At 51.2% G+C, this 13,085-nt stretch overlaps 2 protein-coding genes across 2 annotated transcripts in view; one reads left to right on the top strand and one right to left on the bottom strand.

The window, feature by feature from the left end:
- Positions 1-456: 456 nt before the first annotated feature.
- Positions 457-4,161, bottom strand: LOC144954333 (large ribosomal subunit protein mL48-like). Its single transcript, XM_078884850.1, has 3 exons — positions 4,020-4,161; positions 3,230-3,355; positions 457-633 (listed from the first exon to the last, which is right to left on the bottom strand). Exons 1-3 carry the CDS (start codon positions 4,038-4,040, stop codon positions 457-459), a joined length of 324 nt encoding a protein of 107 aa, XP_078740976.1. The 5' UTR covers positions 4,041-4,161.
- Positions 4,162-4,908: 747 nt separating this feature from the next.
- Positions 4,909-13,085, top strand: part of LOC144954334 (ras-related protein Rab-6B) — a 28,912-nt gene continuing 20,735 nt past the window's right edge. The window contains exon 1 of the mRNA XM_078884851.1: positions 4,909-5,133. Within this exon, the coding sequence (XP_078740977.1) occupies positions 5,064-5,133 (70 nt within the window). The 5' untranslated portion in view covers positions 4,909-5,063. The remainder of the gene's footprint in view (positions 5,134-13,085) is intronic.

Here is a 13,085-nt window from a genome sequence, read left to right as displayed (position 1 = left end):
ATCTCCTCTCTCCCTCCCTCCCTCCCCCCATCCCCTCCCTCCATCTCCTCTCTCCCTCCCCTCCCTCCCCCCATCCCCTCCCTCCATCTCCTCCCTCCCTCCCCTCCTCCCCCCATCCCCTCCCTCCATCTCCTCTCTCCTCCCCTCCCTCCCCCCATCCCCTCCCTCCATCTCCTCTCTCCCTCCCCTCCCTCCCCCCATCCCCTCCCTCCATCTCCTCCCTCCCTCCCCCCATCCCCTCCCTCCATCTCCTCTCTCCCTCCCCTCCCTCCCCCCATCCCCTCCCTCCATCTCCTCCCTCCCTCCCCTCCCTCCCCCCATCCCCTCCCTCCATCTCCTCTCTCCCTCCCCTCCCTCCCCCCATCCCCTCCCTCCATCTCCTCCCTCCATCTCCTCCCTCCCATCCCCATCTCTCCCCCCTACGCCCCCACCCACCCAACCCACCCCCCCCCCCGCTCACCTCTCCACGACGCTCACCCCGAGGCGGTTGCACAGGAGGTGAGCGTAGCGGGCAAAGTGCTCCACCAGCACGACGTCGTGTCCGCTGAGGCTCACGTTCAGCGTGTCGTGCAGCAGCGCCGACGGCGACGTCCAGATGGGGTCCGGCTTCACCTTCGCCTTGCGTCCCTTGCCCTGGGGGGGGGGGAGGGGCGGGGGAGGGGGCGGGGGGGAGGGGCGGGGTCATGGGGGTCACAAGGAGGGGTCAGGCAGGAGGGAGGCGGAACGACCCGGAGCTCCGAAGGGTTCGAACGAGGGCTAGGGAGAGGGGGAGGTCACAGGGGTCACGGGGGTCATGGGGGTCACAAGGAGGGGTCAGGCAGGAGGGAGTCGGAACGACCCCGGAGCTCCGAAGGGTTCGAACGAGGGATAGGAAGAGGGGGAGGTCACAGGGGTCACGGGGGTCATGGGGGTCACAAGGAGGGGTCAGGCAGGAGGGAGTCGGAACGACCCGGAGCTCCGAAGGGTTCGAACGAGGGATAGGAAGAGGGGGAGGTCACAGGGGTCACGGGGGTCATGGGGGTCACAAGGAGGGGTCAGGCAGGAGGGAGTCGGCGACCCGGAGCTCCGAAGGGTTCGAACGAGGGATAGGAAGAGGGGGAGGTCACAGGGGTCACGGGGGTCACAAGGAGGGGTCAGGCAGGAGGGAGTCGGAACGACCCGGAGCTCCGAAGGGTTCGAACGAGGGATAGGGAGAGGGGGAGGTCACAGGGGTCACGGGGGTCATGGGGGTCACAAGGAGGGGTCAGGCAGGAGGGAGTCGGAACGACCCGGAGCTCCGAAGGGTTCGAACGAGGGATAGGAAGAGGGGGAGGTCACAGGGGTCACGGGGGTCATGGGGGTCACAAGGAGGGGTCAGGCAGGAGGAAGTCGGAACGACCCGGAGCTCCGAAGGATTCGAACGAGGGATAGGAAGAGGGGGAGGTCACAGGGGTCACGGGGGTCATGGGGGTCACAAGGAGGGGTCAGGCAGGAGGGAGTCGGAACGACCCGGAGCTCCGAAGGGTTCGAACGAGGGATAGGAAGAGGGGGAGGTCACAGGGGTCACGGGGGTCATGGGAGTCACAAGGAGGGGTCAGGCAGGAGGGAGTCGGAACGACCCGGAGCTCCGAAAGGTTCGAACGAGGGCTAGGGAGAGGGGGAGGTCACAGGGGTCATGGGGGTCACACGGAGGGGTCAGGCAGAAGGGAAAGAGCCGGAATGACCCGGGGCTCCAGGAAGGGGTCGACCGAGGGAGAGAGATGGGAGGGTCACGGGGGTCACACGTAAAGGAGAGAGGGGTGCGGAGAAAGAACCCGGGACACCCGGGGACTCCGATGAGAGGGATGGGGGGGGGGGGGAGAAGCTGCCCGGATCTCGGGAGGGTGAAAGGTCGGGCGGAAGGGTGAAAGGTCGGACGGGAGGGTGAAAGGTCGGGCGGGAGGGTGAAAGGTCGGGCGGGCGGGAGGGTGAAAGGTCGGGCGGGTGAAAGGTCGGGCGGGAGGGTGAAAGGTCGGGCGGGAGGGTGAAAGGTCGGGCGGGCGGGAGGGTGAAAGGTCGGGCGGGAGGGTGAAAGGTTGGGCGGGAGGGTGAAAGGTCGGGCGGGAGGGTGAAAGGTCGGGCGGGCGGGAGGGTGAAAGGTCGGGCGGGCGGGTGAAAGGTCGGGCGGGAGGGTGAAAGGTCGGGCGGGCGGGAGGATGAAAGGTCGGGCGGGAGGGTGAAAGGTCGGGCGGGCGGGAGGGTGAAAGGTCGGGCGGGAGGGTGAAAGGTCGGGCGGGAGGGTGAATGGTCGGGCGGGAGGGTGAAAGGTCGGGCGGGCGGGAGGGTGAAAGGTCGGGCGGGAGGGTGAAAGGTCGGGCGGGCGGGAGGGTGAAAGGTCGGGCGGGCGGGAGGGTGAAAGGTCGGGCGGGAGGGTGAAAGGTCGGGCGGGAGGGTGAAAGGTCGGGCGGGAGGGTGAAAGGTCGGGCGGGAGGGTGAAAGGTCAGGCGGGAGGGTGAAAGGTCGGGCGGGCGGGAGGGTGAAAGGTCGGGCGGGAGGGTGAAAGGTCGGGCGGGCGGGAGGGTGAAAGGTCGGGCGGGAGATTGAAAGGTCGGGCGGGCGGGAGGGTGAAAGGTCGGGCGGGCGGGAGGATGAAAGGTCGGGCGGGAGGGTGAAAGGTCGGGCGGGCGGGAGGGTGAAAGGTCGGGCGGGAGGGTGAAAGGTCGGGCGGGAGGGTGAATGGTCGGGCGGGAGGGTGAAAGGTCGGGCGGGCGGGAGGGTGAAAGGTCGGGCGGGAGGGTGAAAGGTCGGGCGGGCGGGAGGGTGAAAGGTCGGGCGGGCGGGAGGGTGAACGGGCGGGCGGGAGGGTGAAAGGTCGGGCGGGAGGGTGAAAGGTCGGGCGGGAGGGTGAAAGGTCGGGCGGGAGGGTGAAAGGTCGGGCGGGAGGGTGAAAGGTCGGGCGGGAGGGTGAAAGGTCGGGCGGGCGGGAGGGTGAAAGGTCGGGCGGGCGGGAGGGTGAAAGGTCGGGCGGGCGGGAGGGTGAAAGGTCGGGCGGGCGGGAGGGTGAAAGGTCGGGCGGGAGGGTGAAAGGTCGGGCGGGCGGGAGGGTGAAAGGTCGGGCGGGCGGGAGGGTGAAAGGTCGGGCGGGAGGGTGAAAGGTCGGGCGGGCGGGAGGGTGAAAGGTCGGGCGGGCGGGAGGGTGAAAGGTCGGGCGGGGCGGGTGAAAGGTCGGGCGGGAGGGTGAAAGGTCGGGCGGGCGGGCGGGCGTTCGAACCTGCAGCTTGCGGAGCATGAATTGGAAGCGTCCGATGTCGTGTGTGGGGTGCCGGCGGTAGCCCCTCTGAGCTCCACACGGCAGCAGCGCCGCTCCGCCTGACGATGCCCAAGTTGTGAGTAGCACCTATAGACACACAGGCAAAGGTCCCCCGTGTAGCCTCGAACAGACTGTAGGGGCAAGTGCTGAGCAGCACCTATAGACACACAGGCAAAGGTCCCCCGTGTAGCCTCGAACAGACTGTAGGGGCAAGTGCTGTGAGCAGCACCTATAGACACACAGGCAAAGGTCCCCGTGTAGGCTCTAACAGGCTGTAGGGGCAAGTGCTGTGAGCAGCACATATAGACACACAGGCAAAGGTCGCCCGTGTAGCCTCTAACAGGCTGTGGGGGCAAGTGCTGTTAGCGAGCAGCAGAGGGGGGTGGGTGGCCAGCACCACCACGCCCGGCCGCCTTTGTCTCCCTAGTGGCGGCGTTTACTCTCAAACCACCGCACCGAGACATTCATTAGAGGCCGAGTTGACCTAGGCGAGACCCGGGTCCGGCTCAGATAATCACCATCGGGTGTTGGGGGCCGTGAGCTTGAATCAAACCCCGGGGATTCGTAGCGGCACCGCTTGCCCGACCGAGCGATCTCGGTCGCTCTGCCGGCGGCCTAGCGCAGGCTTCCCCGCGGGGTAATTCAGGCAAGCGCGGTAAGCCACGGGGCCGGGGTAAGGAGGGGGGGCGGGGGAACGCGTCAGCTCGCTGACGGGAGCGCAAACAAACGCCTCTGTTTATTTATTTATTACCTTATTCAGTAACGACGCCATCGTGTTGAGAAAGGGTTGGAGCAACTTTTTAAAAGATCGCGAGGTAAAATAAAATACGTATTTATTTATAATCAAACACGTGCGCCCTTGACGCTGTGGACAAACCGCTGCGTCGTGACGTCAGCCCGTGCGTGATGACGTACAAACGCCAACGTCGGCGGGGAGGGTGGTCGCGTGACGTCATCGCGCACGGCTGCGCGATGTCAGCCCGTCGACCGCCGTCGGTCGACGGGCTGGCATGACGTCATCGCGCGCTGGGCTGGCATGACGTCATCGCGCGCTCCCCTGCGCGCGCAAAAAAATAAAAATCTCGCCGCTGCGTTCTGACGTCACGGGGCGAGCTTTCAGAGGTGACGTCACGCCAACCACCCACCCTCAGCCCTGCGCGATATGGAATTCGCGGCGTTCGACGTCATCTCGTCGGCACGCACGGCTGCGCTGTGACGTCACGGGAAGATCGACGTCGCGGCGTCTGTCGTCATCACGCACGCCTGCGCGGTGACGACACCGACCCTCCCACCACCGCCCCTCTACCCCCGTTGGCGTCTGTCGTCATCACGCACGGCTGCGCGGTGACGTCAGCAACCCTCCCACCACCGCCCCCCTACCCACGTTGGCGTCTGTCGTCATCACGCACGCCTGCGCGGTGACGTCACCGACCCTCCCACCACCGCCCCTCTACCCCCGTTGGCGTCTGTCGTCATCACGCACGCCTGCGCGGTGACGACACCGACCCTCCCACCACCGCCCCTCTACCCACGTTGGCGTCTGTCGTCATCACGCACGCCTGCGCGGGTGACGTCACCGACCCTCCCACCACCGCCCCCCTACCCACGTTGGCGTCTGTCGTCATCACGCACGCCTTGCGCGGTGACGTCACGCGACAACTCCGTGCTACCGCTGCGGAATTAGGCGGGCGGATCGTCTCCACAGCAGCAGCAGCGGGCGGGCAGCAGCAAGCAGCGAAAATTATTATTATAATTTTAAAAATCACAATTAACACCGTCGCCGCGACGAGCAAAAATGTCTACGAATAACGACTTCGGCAACCCGTTAAGGAAATTCAAATTGGTCTTCTTGGGCGAGCAAAGCGGTGAGTGTGGAGTGAGGGTTGAGAGAGCAAACGGCCGCACCCCATTGCACGGGAAATTATTAATAAATCGTTAAATTTATTATTATTTTAACAATTGTCGCGAACGTCAAGGTTTTGTTCGTCGTAACCGCAGCGGCTTACCACTGATGTCGCCGTAATTTGTTGTTATTTTTTTGGTTTAAAAAAAAAATGTTTCGTTAATTCTGAGGCGTTTTTTTTACACTTTAACCGCACCCAATTCGAGCGTCGGCCACACAGTATCTCCGTAATGATTTAAAACTGTTATTTAAATTGTTACCCTTTGCAATTGCTACATGTAAGGCGTGTGTGTGTGTGTGTTTTTGCAACGATCGTGCGTCGTTTGCTAAAGATCTTTATTGTTATAATAACGCCTCACGCGTTATAACAATAAGTGCGTTCTGATACACTGTATGCTGTAATAATTGTACAGTGCACTGATGTTTGTTCGATAATATCGATTATACTATGCAATGTTAAATCAAACAATTAGCCTGCGAATTGTTCAGTATAAATTTCGTGTATAAATGTTTACATTTGTACGTGTCAATGATACAGTATACAATTATGTACTGTAATGATTACACAGCATTTAATTACTGTGCCTAATGTTAACATGTATTAACAATGATATTGTATATAATGATGGGTTAATGCTTGTTACGTATAAGCTATATTAATACGTCATTTGTGCAAGAATCATACACTAAGGGGTTAGTCAATGCAGTGCTAATACTTACGACGAAATTAAAATCATTGTGTTCACAACTTACATTCTAAAATATAAACATCGATTTTTTTTTAAAAAATACTGTAATGTTGTACTTATACACTGATCCATAATTATACAGCAATTAATTAATAATGTAGGGCATAATGCTCGCGTTATAAGAATTATATTGATTGTACAATAATGTATTTGCGTTGTGACATAATTACATTTAACACACACACGTGTGCATGTCCAATAAAACGTAGCACATTAGATAATAATAATAATAACGCCTGGTCGTACAATAAAGACAACGTTTCAGGCAATAGCCCTCTTTCACAGCGAATTTGCCCTTCATCTGAAGGCCACGGAGGAAATTCATCATCCTCACGAAGAAAAGTGTCCATTTAAAACGACACTTTCTGCACTAATGTTGGTATACGAGAGACAATATTACAATATTATAGTGTACGTAAGGAGTGGAGGCTACGTGTATGCGCATTTGCATTAAGGCTGTAGCCATGGAGTCAACATTGGGGGGGACCACATCTTACAGGGGTCCCCCCCCAGAAAAAAAAAATCTACATTTGAAAACGAATTTCCTGTAGTATTTTCGTCTGTTTTTAGTGGTTTTGGAGTATTTTTCAGTTTTTTGGGGTATTTGCGTCTGTTTTAATGGTTTTGGGGTATTTTCGGCAGTTTTTTAGTGGGTTTCGGGTATTTTTTTTCAGTTTTTAGTTGTTTTGGGGTGTTTTCGTCTGTTTTTAGTGGTTTTGGGTTTTTTTCGGTTTTTAGTGATTTTTGGGTATGTTTTCAGTCTTCAGTGATTTTGGGGTATTTTCATCTGTTTTTATTTTTTTTGGGTTTAAAATATTTACAAAAAAATCACTAACGCATAGGATTCACTTATTTATTTTTAACAATAATGTCTAATAGTGTATTGTATTACATTGCTCTGTTTTAACTTTTTTTTTTACCTTTTCTTGTTAAATTTGTTAAATTGTATGTAATGGCAGGGATTCGGGATTTATTAAAGTACAACCATAACAACAATCATATGAACAGAAATCAATTTTTATAGCAATATATTGGGGGGGGGGGGGTTTAGGGTGTGTGTTCATGGGTTAGGAACAGGATTTAGGATTGGGTTTTGGGTGTGTGTTTATGGGTTAGGAACAGGATTTAGGATTGGGTTTAGGGTTTGTGTTTATGGGTTAGGAACAGGATTTAGGATTGGGGTTAGACTGTGTGTTTATGGGTTAGGAACAGTATTTATGAGTGGGTTAGGGTGTGTGTTTATGGGTTAGGAACAGGATTTAGGAGTTGGGTTAGGGTGTGTGTTTATGGGTTAGGAAGAGGATTTAGGATTGGGGTTAGGGTGTGTGTTTATGGGTTAGAAACATGATTTAGGATTGGGGTTAGGGTGTGTTTTATGGGTTAGGAACAGGATTTAGGATTGGGTTTAGGGTTTGTGTTTATGGGTTAGGGACAGGATTTAGGATTGGGGTTAGACTATGTGTTTATGGGTTAGGAACAGTATTTAGGATTGGGGTTAGGGTGTGTGTTTATGGGTTAGGAAGAGGATTTAGGAGTTGGGTTAGAGTGTGTGTTTATGGGTTAGGAACAGGATTTAGGATTGGGTTTAGGGTGTGTGTTTATGGGTTAGGAAGAGGATTTAGGATTGGGTTTAGGGTGTGTGTTTATGGGCTAGGAACAGGATTTAGAATTGGGTTAGGGTGTGTGTTTATGGGTTAGGGACAGGATTTAGGATTGGGGTTAGGTTGTGTGTTTATGGGTTAGGGACAGGATTTAGGATTGGGGTTAGGTTGTGTGTTTATGAGCTAGGAACAGGATTTAGGAGTTGGGTTTAGGTTGTGTGTTTATGGGTTAGGAACAGGATTGGGGTTAGGGTGTGTGTTTTATGGGTTAGGAACAGTATTTAGGATTGGGTTTAGGGTGTGTGTTTATGGCTTGGGAACAGGATTTAGGATTGGGGTTAGTGTGAGTGTTTATGGGTTAGGAAGAGGATTTAGGATTGGGTTTAGGGTGTGTGTTTATGGGTTAGGATTGAGGTTAGGGTGTGTGTTTATGGGTAAGGAACAGGATTTAGGATTGTGGTTAGGGTGTGTGTTTATGGGTTAGGAACAGGTTTTAAGATTGGGTTTAGGGTGTGTGTTTATGGGTTAGGAACAGGTTTTAAGATTGGGTTTAGGGTGTGTGTCTATGGGTTAGGAACATGTTTTAAGATTGGGTTTAGGGTGTGTGTTTATGGGTTAGGAACAGGATTTAAGATTAGGTTTAGGGTGTGTGTTTATGGGTTAGGAACAGGTTTTAAGATTGGGTTTAGGGTGTGTGTCTATGGGTTAGGAACAGGTTTTAAGATTGGGTTTAGGGTGTGTGTTTGTGGGTTAGGGACAGGATTTAGGAGTTGGGTTAGGGTGTGTGTTTATGGGTTAGGAACAGGATTTAGGATCGGGTTTAGGGTGTGTGTTTATGGGTTGGGGACAGTATTTAGGATTGGGGTTAGGGTGTGTGTTTATGGGTTGGGGACAGGATTTAGGATTGGGGTTAGGGTGTGTTTATGGGTTAGGGACAGGATTGGGGTTAGGGTTATTGTGTGTGTTTATGGGTTAGGAACAGGATTTAGGATTGGGTTTAGGGTGTGTGTTTATGGGTTAGGATTTGGTTTAGGGTGTGTGTTTATGGGTTAGGGACAGGATTTAGGATTGGGGTTAGGTTGTGTGTTTATGGGTTAGGAACAGGATTGGGGTTAGGGTGTGTGTTTTATGGGTTAGGAACAGTATTTAGGATTGGGTTTAGGGTGTGTGTTTATGGCTTGGGAACAGGATTTAGGATTGGGGTTAGTGTGAGTGTTTATGGGCTAGGAAGAGGATTTAGGATTGGGTTTAGGGTGTGTGTTTATGGGTTAGGAAGATGATTTAGGATTGGGTTTAGGGTGTGTGTTTATGGGTTAGGAAGAGGATTTAGGATTGGGTTTAGGGTGTGTGTTTATGGGTTAGGAAGAGGATTTAGGATTGGGGTTAGGGTGTGTGTTTATGGGTTAGGATTGGGGTTAGGGTGTGTGTTTATGGGTAAGGAACATGATTTAGGATTGTGGTTAGGGTGTGTGTTTATGGGTTAGGAACAGGTTTCAAGATTGGGTTTAGGGTGTGTGTTTATGGGTTAGGGACAGGATTTAGGATTGGGGTTAGGGTGTGTGTTTATGGGTTAGGGACAGGATTTAAGATTGGCTTTAGTGTTTGTGTTCATGGGTTAGGGGCAGAATTTAGGATTGGGGTTAGGGTGTCTGTTCATGGGTTAGGGACAGGATTTAGGATTGGGGTTTAGGGTGTGTGTTTATGGGTTAGGAACACGATTTAGGATTGGGGTTTAGGGTGTGTGTTTATGGGTTAGGAACACGATTTAGGATTGGGTTTAGGGTGTGTGTTTATGGGTTAGGGACAGTATTGGGGTTAGGGTGTGTGTTTATGGGTTAGGAACAAGATTTAGGATTGGGGTTAGGGTGTGTGTTTATGGGTTGGGGACAGGATTTAGGATTTGGTTAGGGTTTGTGTTATGGGTTAGGAACAGGATTTAGGATTTGGTTTAGGGTGTGTGTTTATGGGTTAGGAACAGGATTTAAGATTGGGGTTAGGGTGTGTGTTTATGGGTTGGGGACAGGATTTAGGATTTGGTTAGGGTTTGTGTTATGGGTTAGGAACAGGATTTAGGATTGGGTTTAGGGTGTGTGTTTATGGGTTAGGAACAGGATTTAGGATTGGGGTTAGGGTGTGTGTCTATGGGTTGGGAACAGGATTTAAGATTGGGTTTAGGGTGTGTGTTTATGGGTTAGGAAGAGGATTTATGATTTGGTTAGGGTGTGTGTTTATGGGTTAGGAAGAGGATTTATGATTTGGTTAGGGTGTGTGTTTATTAGTTCGGAACAGGATTTAGGATTGGGGTTAGGGGTTCCACCTCGTGGATTGGATTATGGGTTTGGGTTGTAGACAAATGAATCGGCTCCTTCGCCCTTCTAGAACGTCATTAGAATATCAATCGCTCAGCTGTCTGTCCCTTCTAGAACATCATTAGAATATCAGTAACTCGGCTGTCTGAGCCTCCTAGAACATCATTAGTCAACATCAGTCAACTCAGCTGTCTGAGCCGTCTAGAACATCATTCGAATCAACATCAGTCACTCAGCTGTATGGCCCTTCTAGAACATCATTAGAATCAACATCAGTCGCTCAGCTGTCTGGCCCTTCTAGAACATCATTAGAGTCGCCATCAGTAACTGGGCTGTCTAAGCCTTCTAAAGCATCATTAGAATCAACATCAGTCACTCGGCTGTTTGAGCCTTCTAGAACATCATTAGAATCAACATCAGTCGCTCAGCTGTCTGGCCCTTCTAGAACATCATTAGAATCAACATCAGTCACTCGGCTGTCTGAGCCTTCTAGAACATCATTAGAATCGCCATCAGTAACTGGGCTGTCTAAGCCTTCTAGAACATCATTAGAATCAACATCAGTCACTCGGCTGTCTGAGCCTTCTAGAACATCATTAGAATCAACATCAGTCACTCAGCTGTATGGCCCTTCTAGAACATCATTAGAATCAACATCAGTCACTCAGCTGTATGGCCCTTCTAGAACATCATTAGAATCAACATCAGGAACTCAGCTATCTGGCCCTTGTAGAACATCATTAGAATCGCCATCAGTAACTGGGCTGTCTAAGCCTTCTAGAACATCATTAGAATCAACATCAGTCACTCGGCTGTATGCCCCTTCTAGAACATCATTAGAATCAACATCAGTCGCTCAGCTATCTGGCCCTTCTAGAACATCATTAGAATCGCCATCAGTAACTGGGCTGTCTAAGCCTTCTAGAACATCATTAGAATCAACATCAGGAACGCAGCTATCTGGCCCTTCTAGAACATCATTAGAATCGCCATCAGTAACTGGGCTGTCTAAGCCTTCTAGAACATCATTAGAATACACATCAGTAACTCAGCTGTTTGAGCCTTCTAGAACATCATTAGAATCGCCATCAGTAACTGGACTGTCTAAGCCTTCTAGAACATCATTAGAATCAACATCAGGAACTCAGCTATCTGGCCCTCCTAGAACATCATTAGAATCGCCATCAGTAACTGGGCTGTCTAAGCCTTCTAGAACATCATTAGAATACACATCAGTAACTCAGCTGTTTGAGCCTTCTAGAACATCATTAGGATCAACATCAGTAACTCAGCTGTCTAAGCCTTCTAGAACATCATTAGAATCGCCATCAGTAACTGGGCTGTCTAAGCCTTCTAGAACATCATTAGAATCAACATCAGGAACTCAGCTATCTGGCCCTTCTAGAACATCATTAGAATCAACATCAGTCACTCGGCTGTCTGAGCCTTCTAGAACATCATTAGAGTCAACATCAGTCACTCGGCTGTCTGGCCCTTCTAGAACATCATTAGAGTCAACATCAGTCACTCAGCTGTCTGGCCCTTCTAAAGCATCATTAGAGTCAGCATCAGTAACTCAGCTGTCTGAGCCTTCTAGAACATCATTCGAGTCAACATCAGTCACTCAGCTGTCTAAGCCTTCTAGAACATCATTAGAATCAACATCAGTCACTGGGCTGTCTGAGCCTTCTAGAACATCATTAGAGTCAGCATCAGTCACTCAGCTGTCTGAGCCTTCTAGAACATCATTAGAATCAACATCAGTCACTCGGCTGTCTGAGCCTTCTAAAGCATCATTAGAGTCAGCATCAGTCACTCAGCTGTCTGAGCCTTCTTAGAACATCATTCGAGTCAACATCAGTCACTCAGCTGTCTGAGCCTTCTTAGAACATCATTCGAGTCAACATCAGTCACTCAGCTGTCTGAGCCTTCTAGAACATCATTAGAATACACATCAGTAACTCAGCTGTCTGAGCCTTCTAGAACATCATTAGAATACACATCAGTAACTCAGCTGTCTGAGCCTCCTAGAAGATCATTAGAATATCAATCACTCAATTGTCTAGCCCTTCTAGAATATTATTCTAATAAATATCAGTCACTCTGCTGGCTGGTTCCTTCCAGAATATCGTAAACCAGTAACTCACGGAAATCATTTGGCAGGGCAGAGTGTGGCGGGGTTAAGTTTGAGAATTCCCACATCTTCAGAGGTGATTATTTCGATTATTCGGCTGATGTAAATGTCCACATGGTGATGAGCCACTTTCGTTTGAGCTATCATTTTTGGCCGGGTCACCTTCTGAAAATGAAGCGAATAGCTCAATTGGGCTGTACATGGTAAAATAAAAATTCAGTAAAACCTTGGATTGCGAGTAACTTGGTCTGCGAGTGTTTTGCAAGACGGGCAATAATTTCACGTAAATATAAATTTGATAAACGAGCGAGGGGTCTTGCAATACGAGTAGTACGTGTACGCCTTCTCTGCCGAGGTTCACGTGATCACAACTGATATACCAGTGCTTTGATGTACGAGTGCTTTGGATTGCAAACACGTTTCCGGAACGAATGATGCTCGCAATCCAAGGTTTTACTGTAGTCGCATGACATTTTTTGATGATTTGTTTACCTTTGTTATGCTTTGCACTCCGTGTTTTCGTATCGTTTGTTGTCGTAAATTTCTGACCACCGCCCCCCGCGTGCCCCCCTCTAACTGGGCATCCGTGAAAGAGAGCTCTTTTATAGCGCATCGGATTGATCCTCCGGTCTCAATAAAGATTGTGATTCTGTCTGGGCCAGTGTGGGAGAAGAGGCACCAAACTAAACACACAATTAGTTTTAAAAAAATTAGCTTTCAGTCGAAATTTTAAAGTGGCATCACGGCTCCCAGTGGCTTGCTTATATCGGAAGGAAGAGAGCGTTCCAGACGGCCGCAGAAGCAGCGCGACTGAGAGCGGCGCGCGACGACGTTGCGGCGGCCACCGTCTTTGTTCGACGGTCGGCCAAAAGCCGCTGGAAGTTGCAGGGGCTGCACCTTTAGATCACCCGGCTCTCTCGGTCCCTGGAGAACCATCGACGTTGACGCGTCGTACGTTGTGCGCGTGCGGGGCGTGTCCGTAAGAATATGAATAGTCATCGAAAAGTATATTCTTAGGTTTTTTCGGTAAAGTCACGTAGGTAAAAAATTTAAATTAATAAAAGTAAAATAAAATAAAAAATCACGACGTTTCGGAGGCAACACAAGCTTCCGTCTTCAGG

This window comes from Lampetra fluviatilis, unplaced genomic scaffold, assembly GCF_964198595.1.
Source record: "Lampetra fluviatilis unplaced genomic scaffold, kcLamFluv1.1 SCAFFOLD_721, whole genome shotgun sequence".
NCBI lineage: Eukaryota > Metazoa > Chordata > Hyperoartia > Petromyzontiformes > Petromyzontidae > Lampetra > Lampetra fluviatilis.
The sequence above is the reverse complement of the archived record's forward strand: the minus strand, read 5'-3'. Positions and strand labels throughout refer to the sequence as shown.

Excerpts from the sequence above, each read along its gene's own strand:
- LOC144954333 (XM_078884850.1), bottom strand. The coding sequence starts at position 4,040 with ATGGCGTCGTTACTGAATAAG. Across the intron at positions 3,356-4,019 it reads TGGCGTCGTTACTGAATAAG|GTGCTACTCACAACTTGGGC; the intron begins GTAATAAATAAA and ends GTGTGTCTATAG. Across the intron at positions 634-3,229 it reads TCATGCTCCGCAAGCTGCAG|GGCAAGGGACGCAAGGCGAA; the intron begins GTTCGAACGCCC and ends CCCCCCCCCCAG.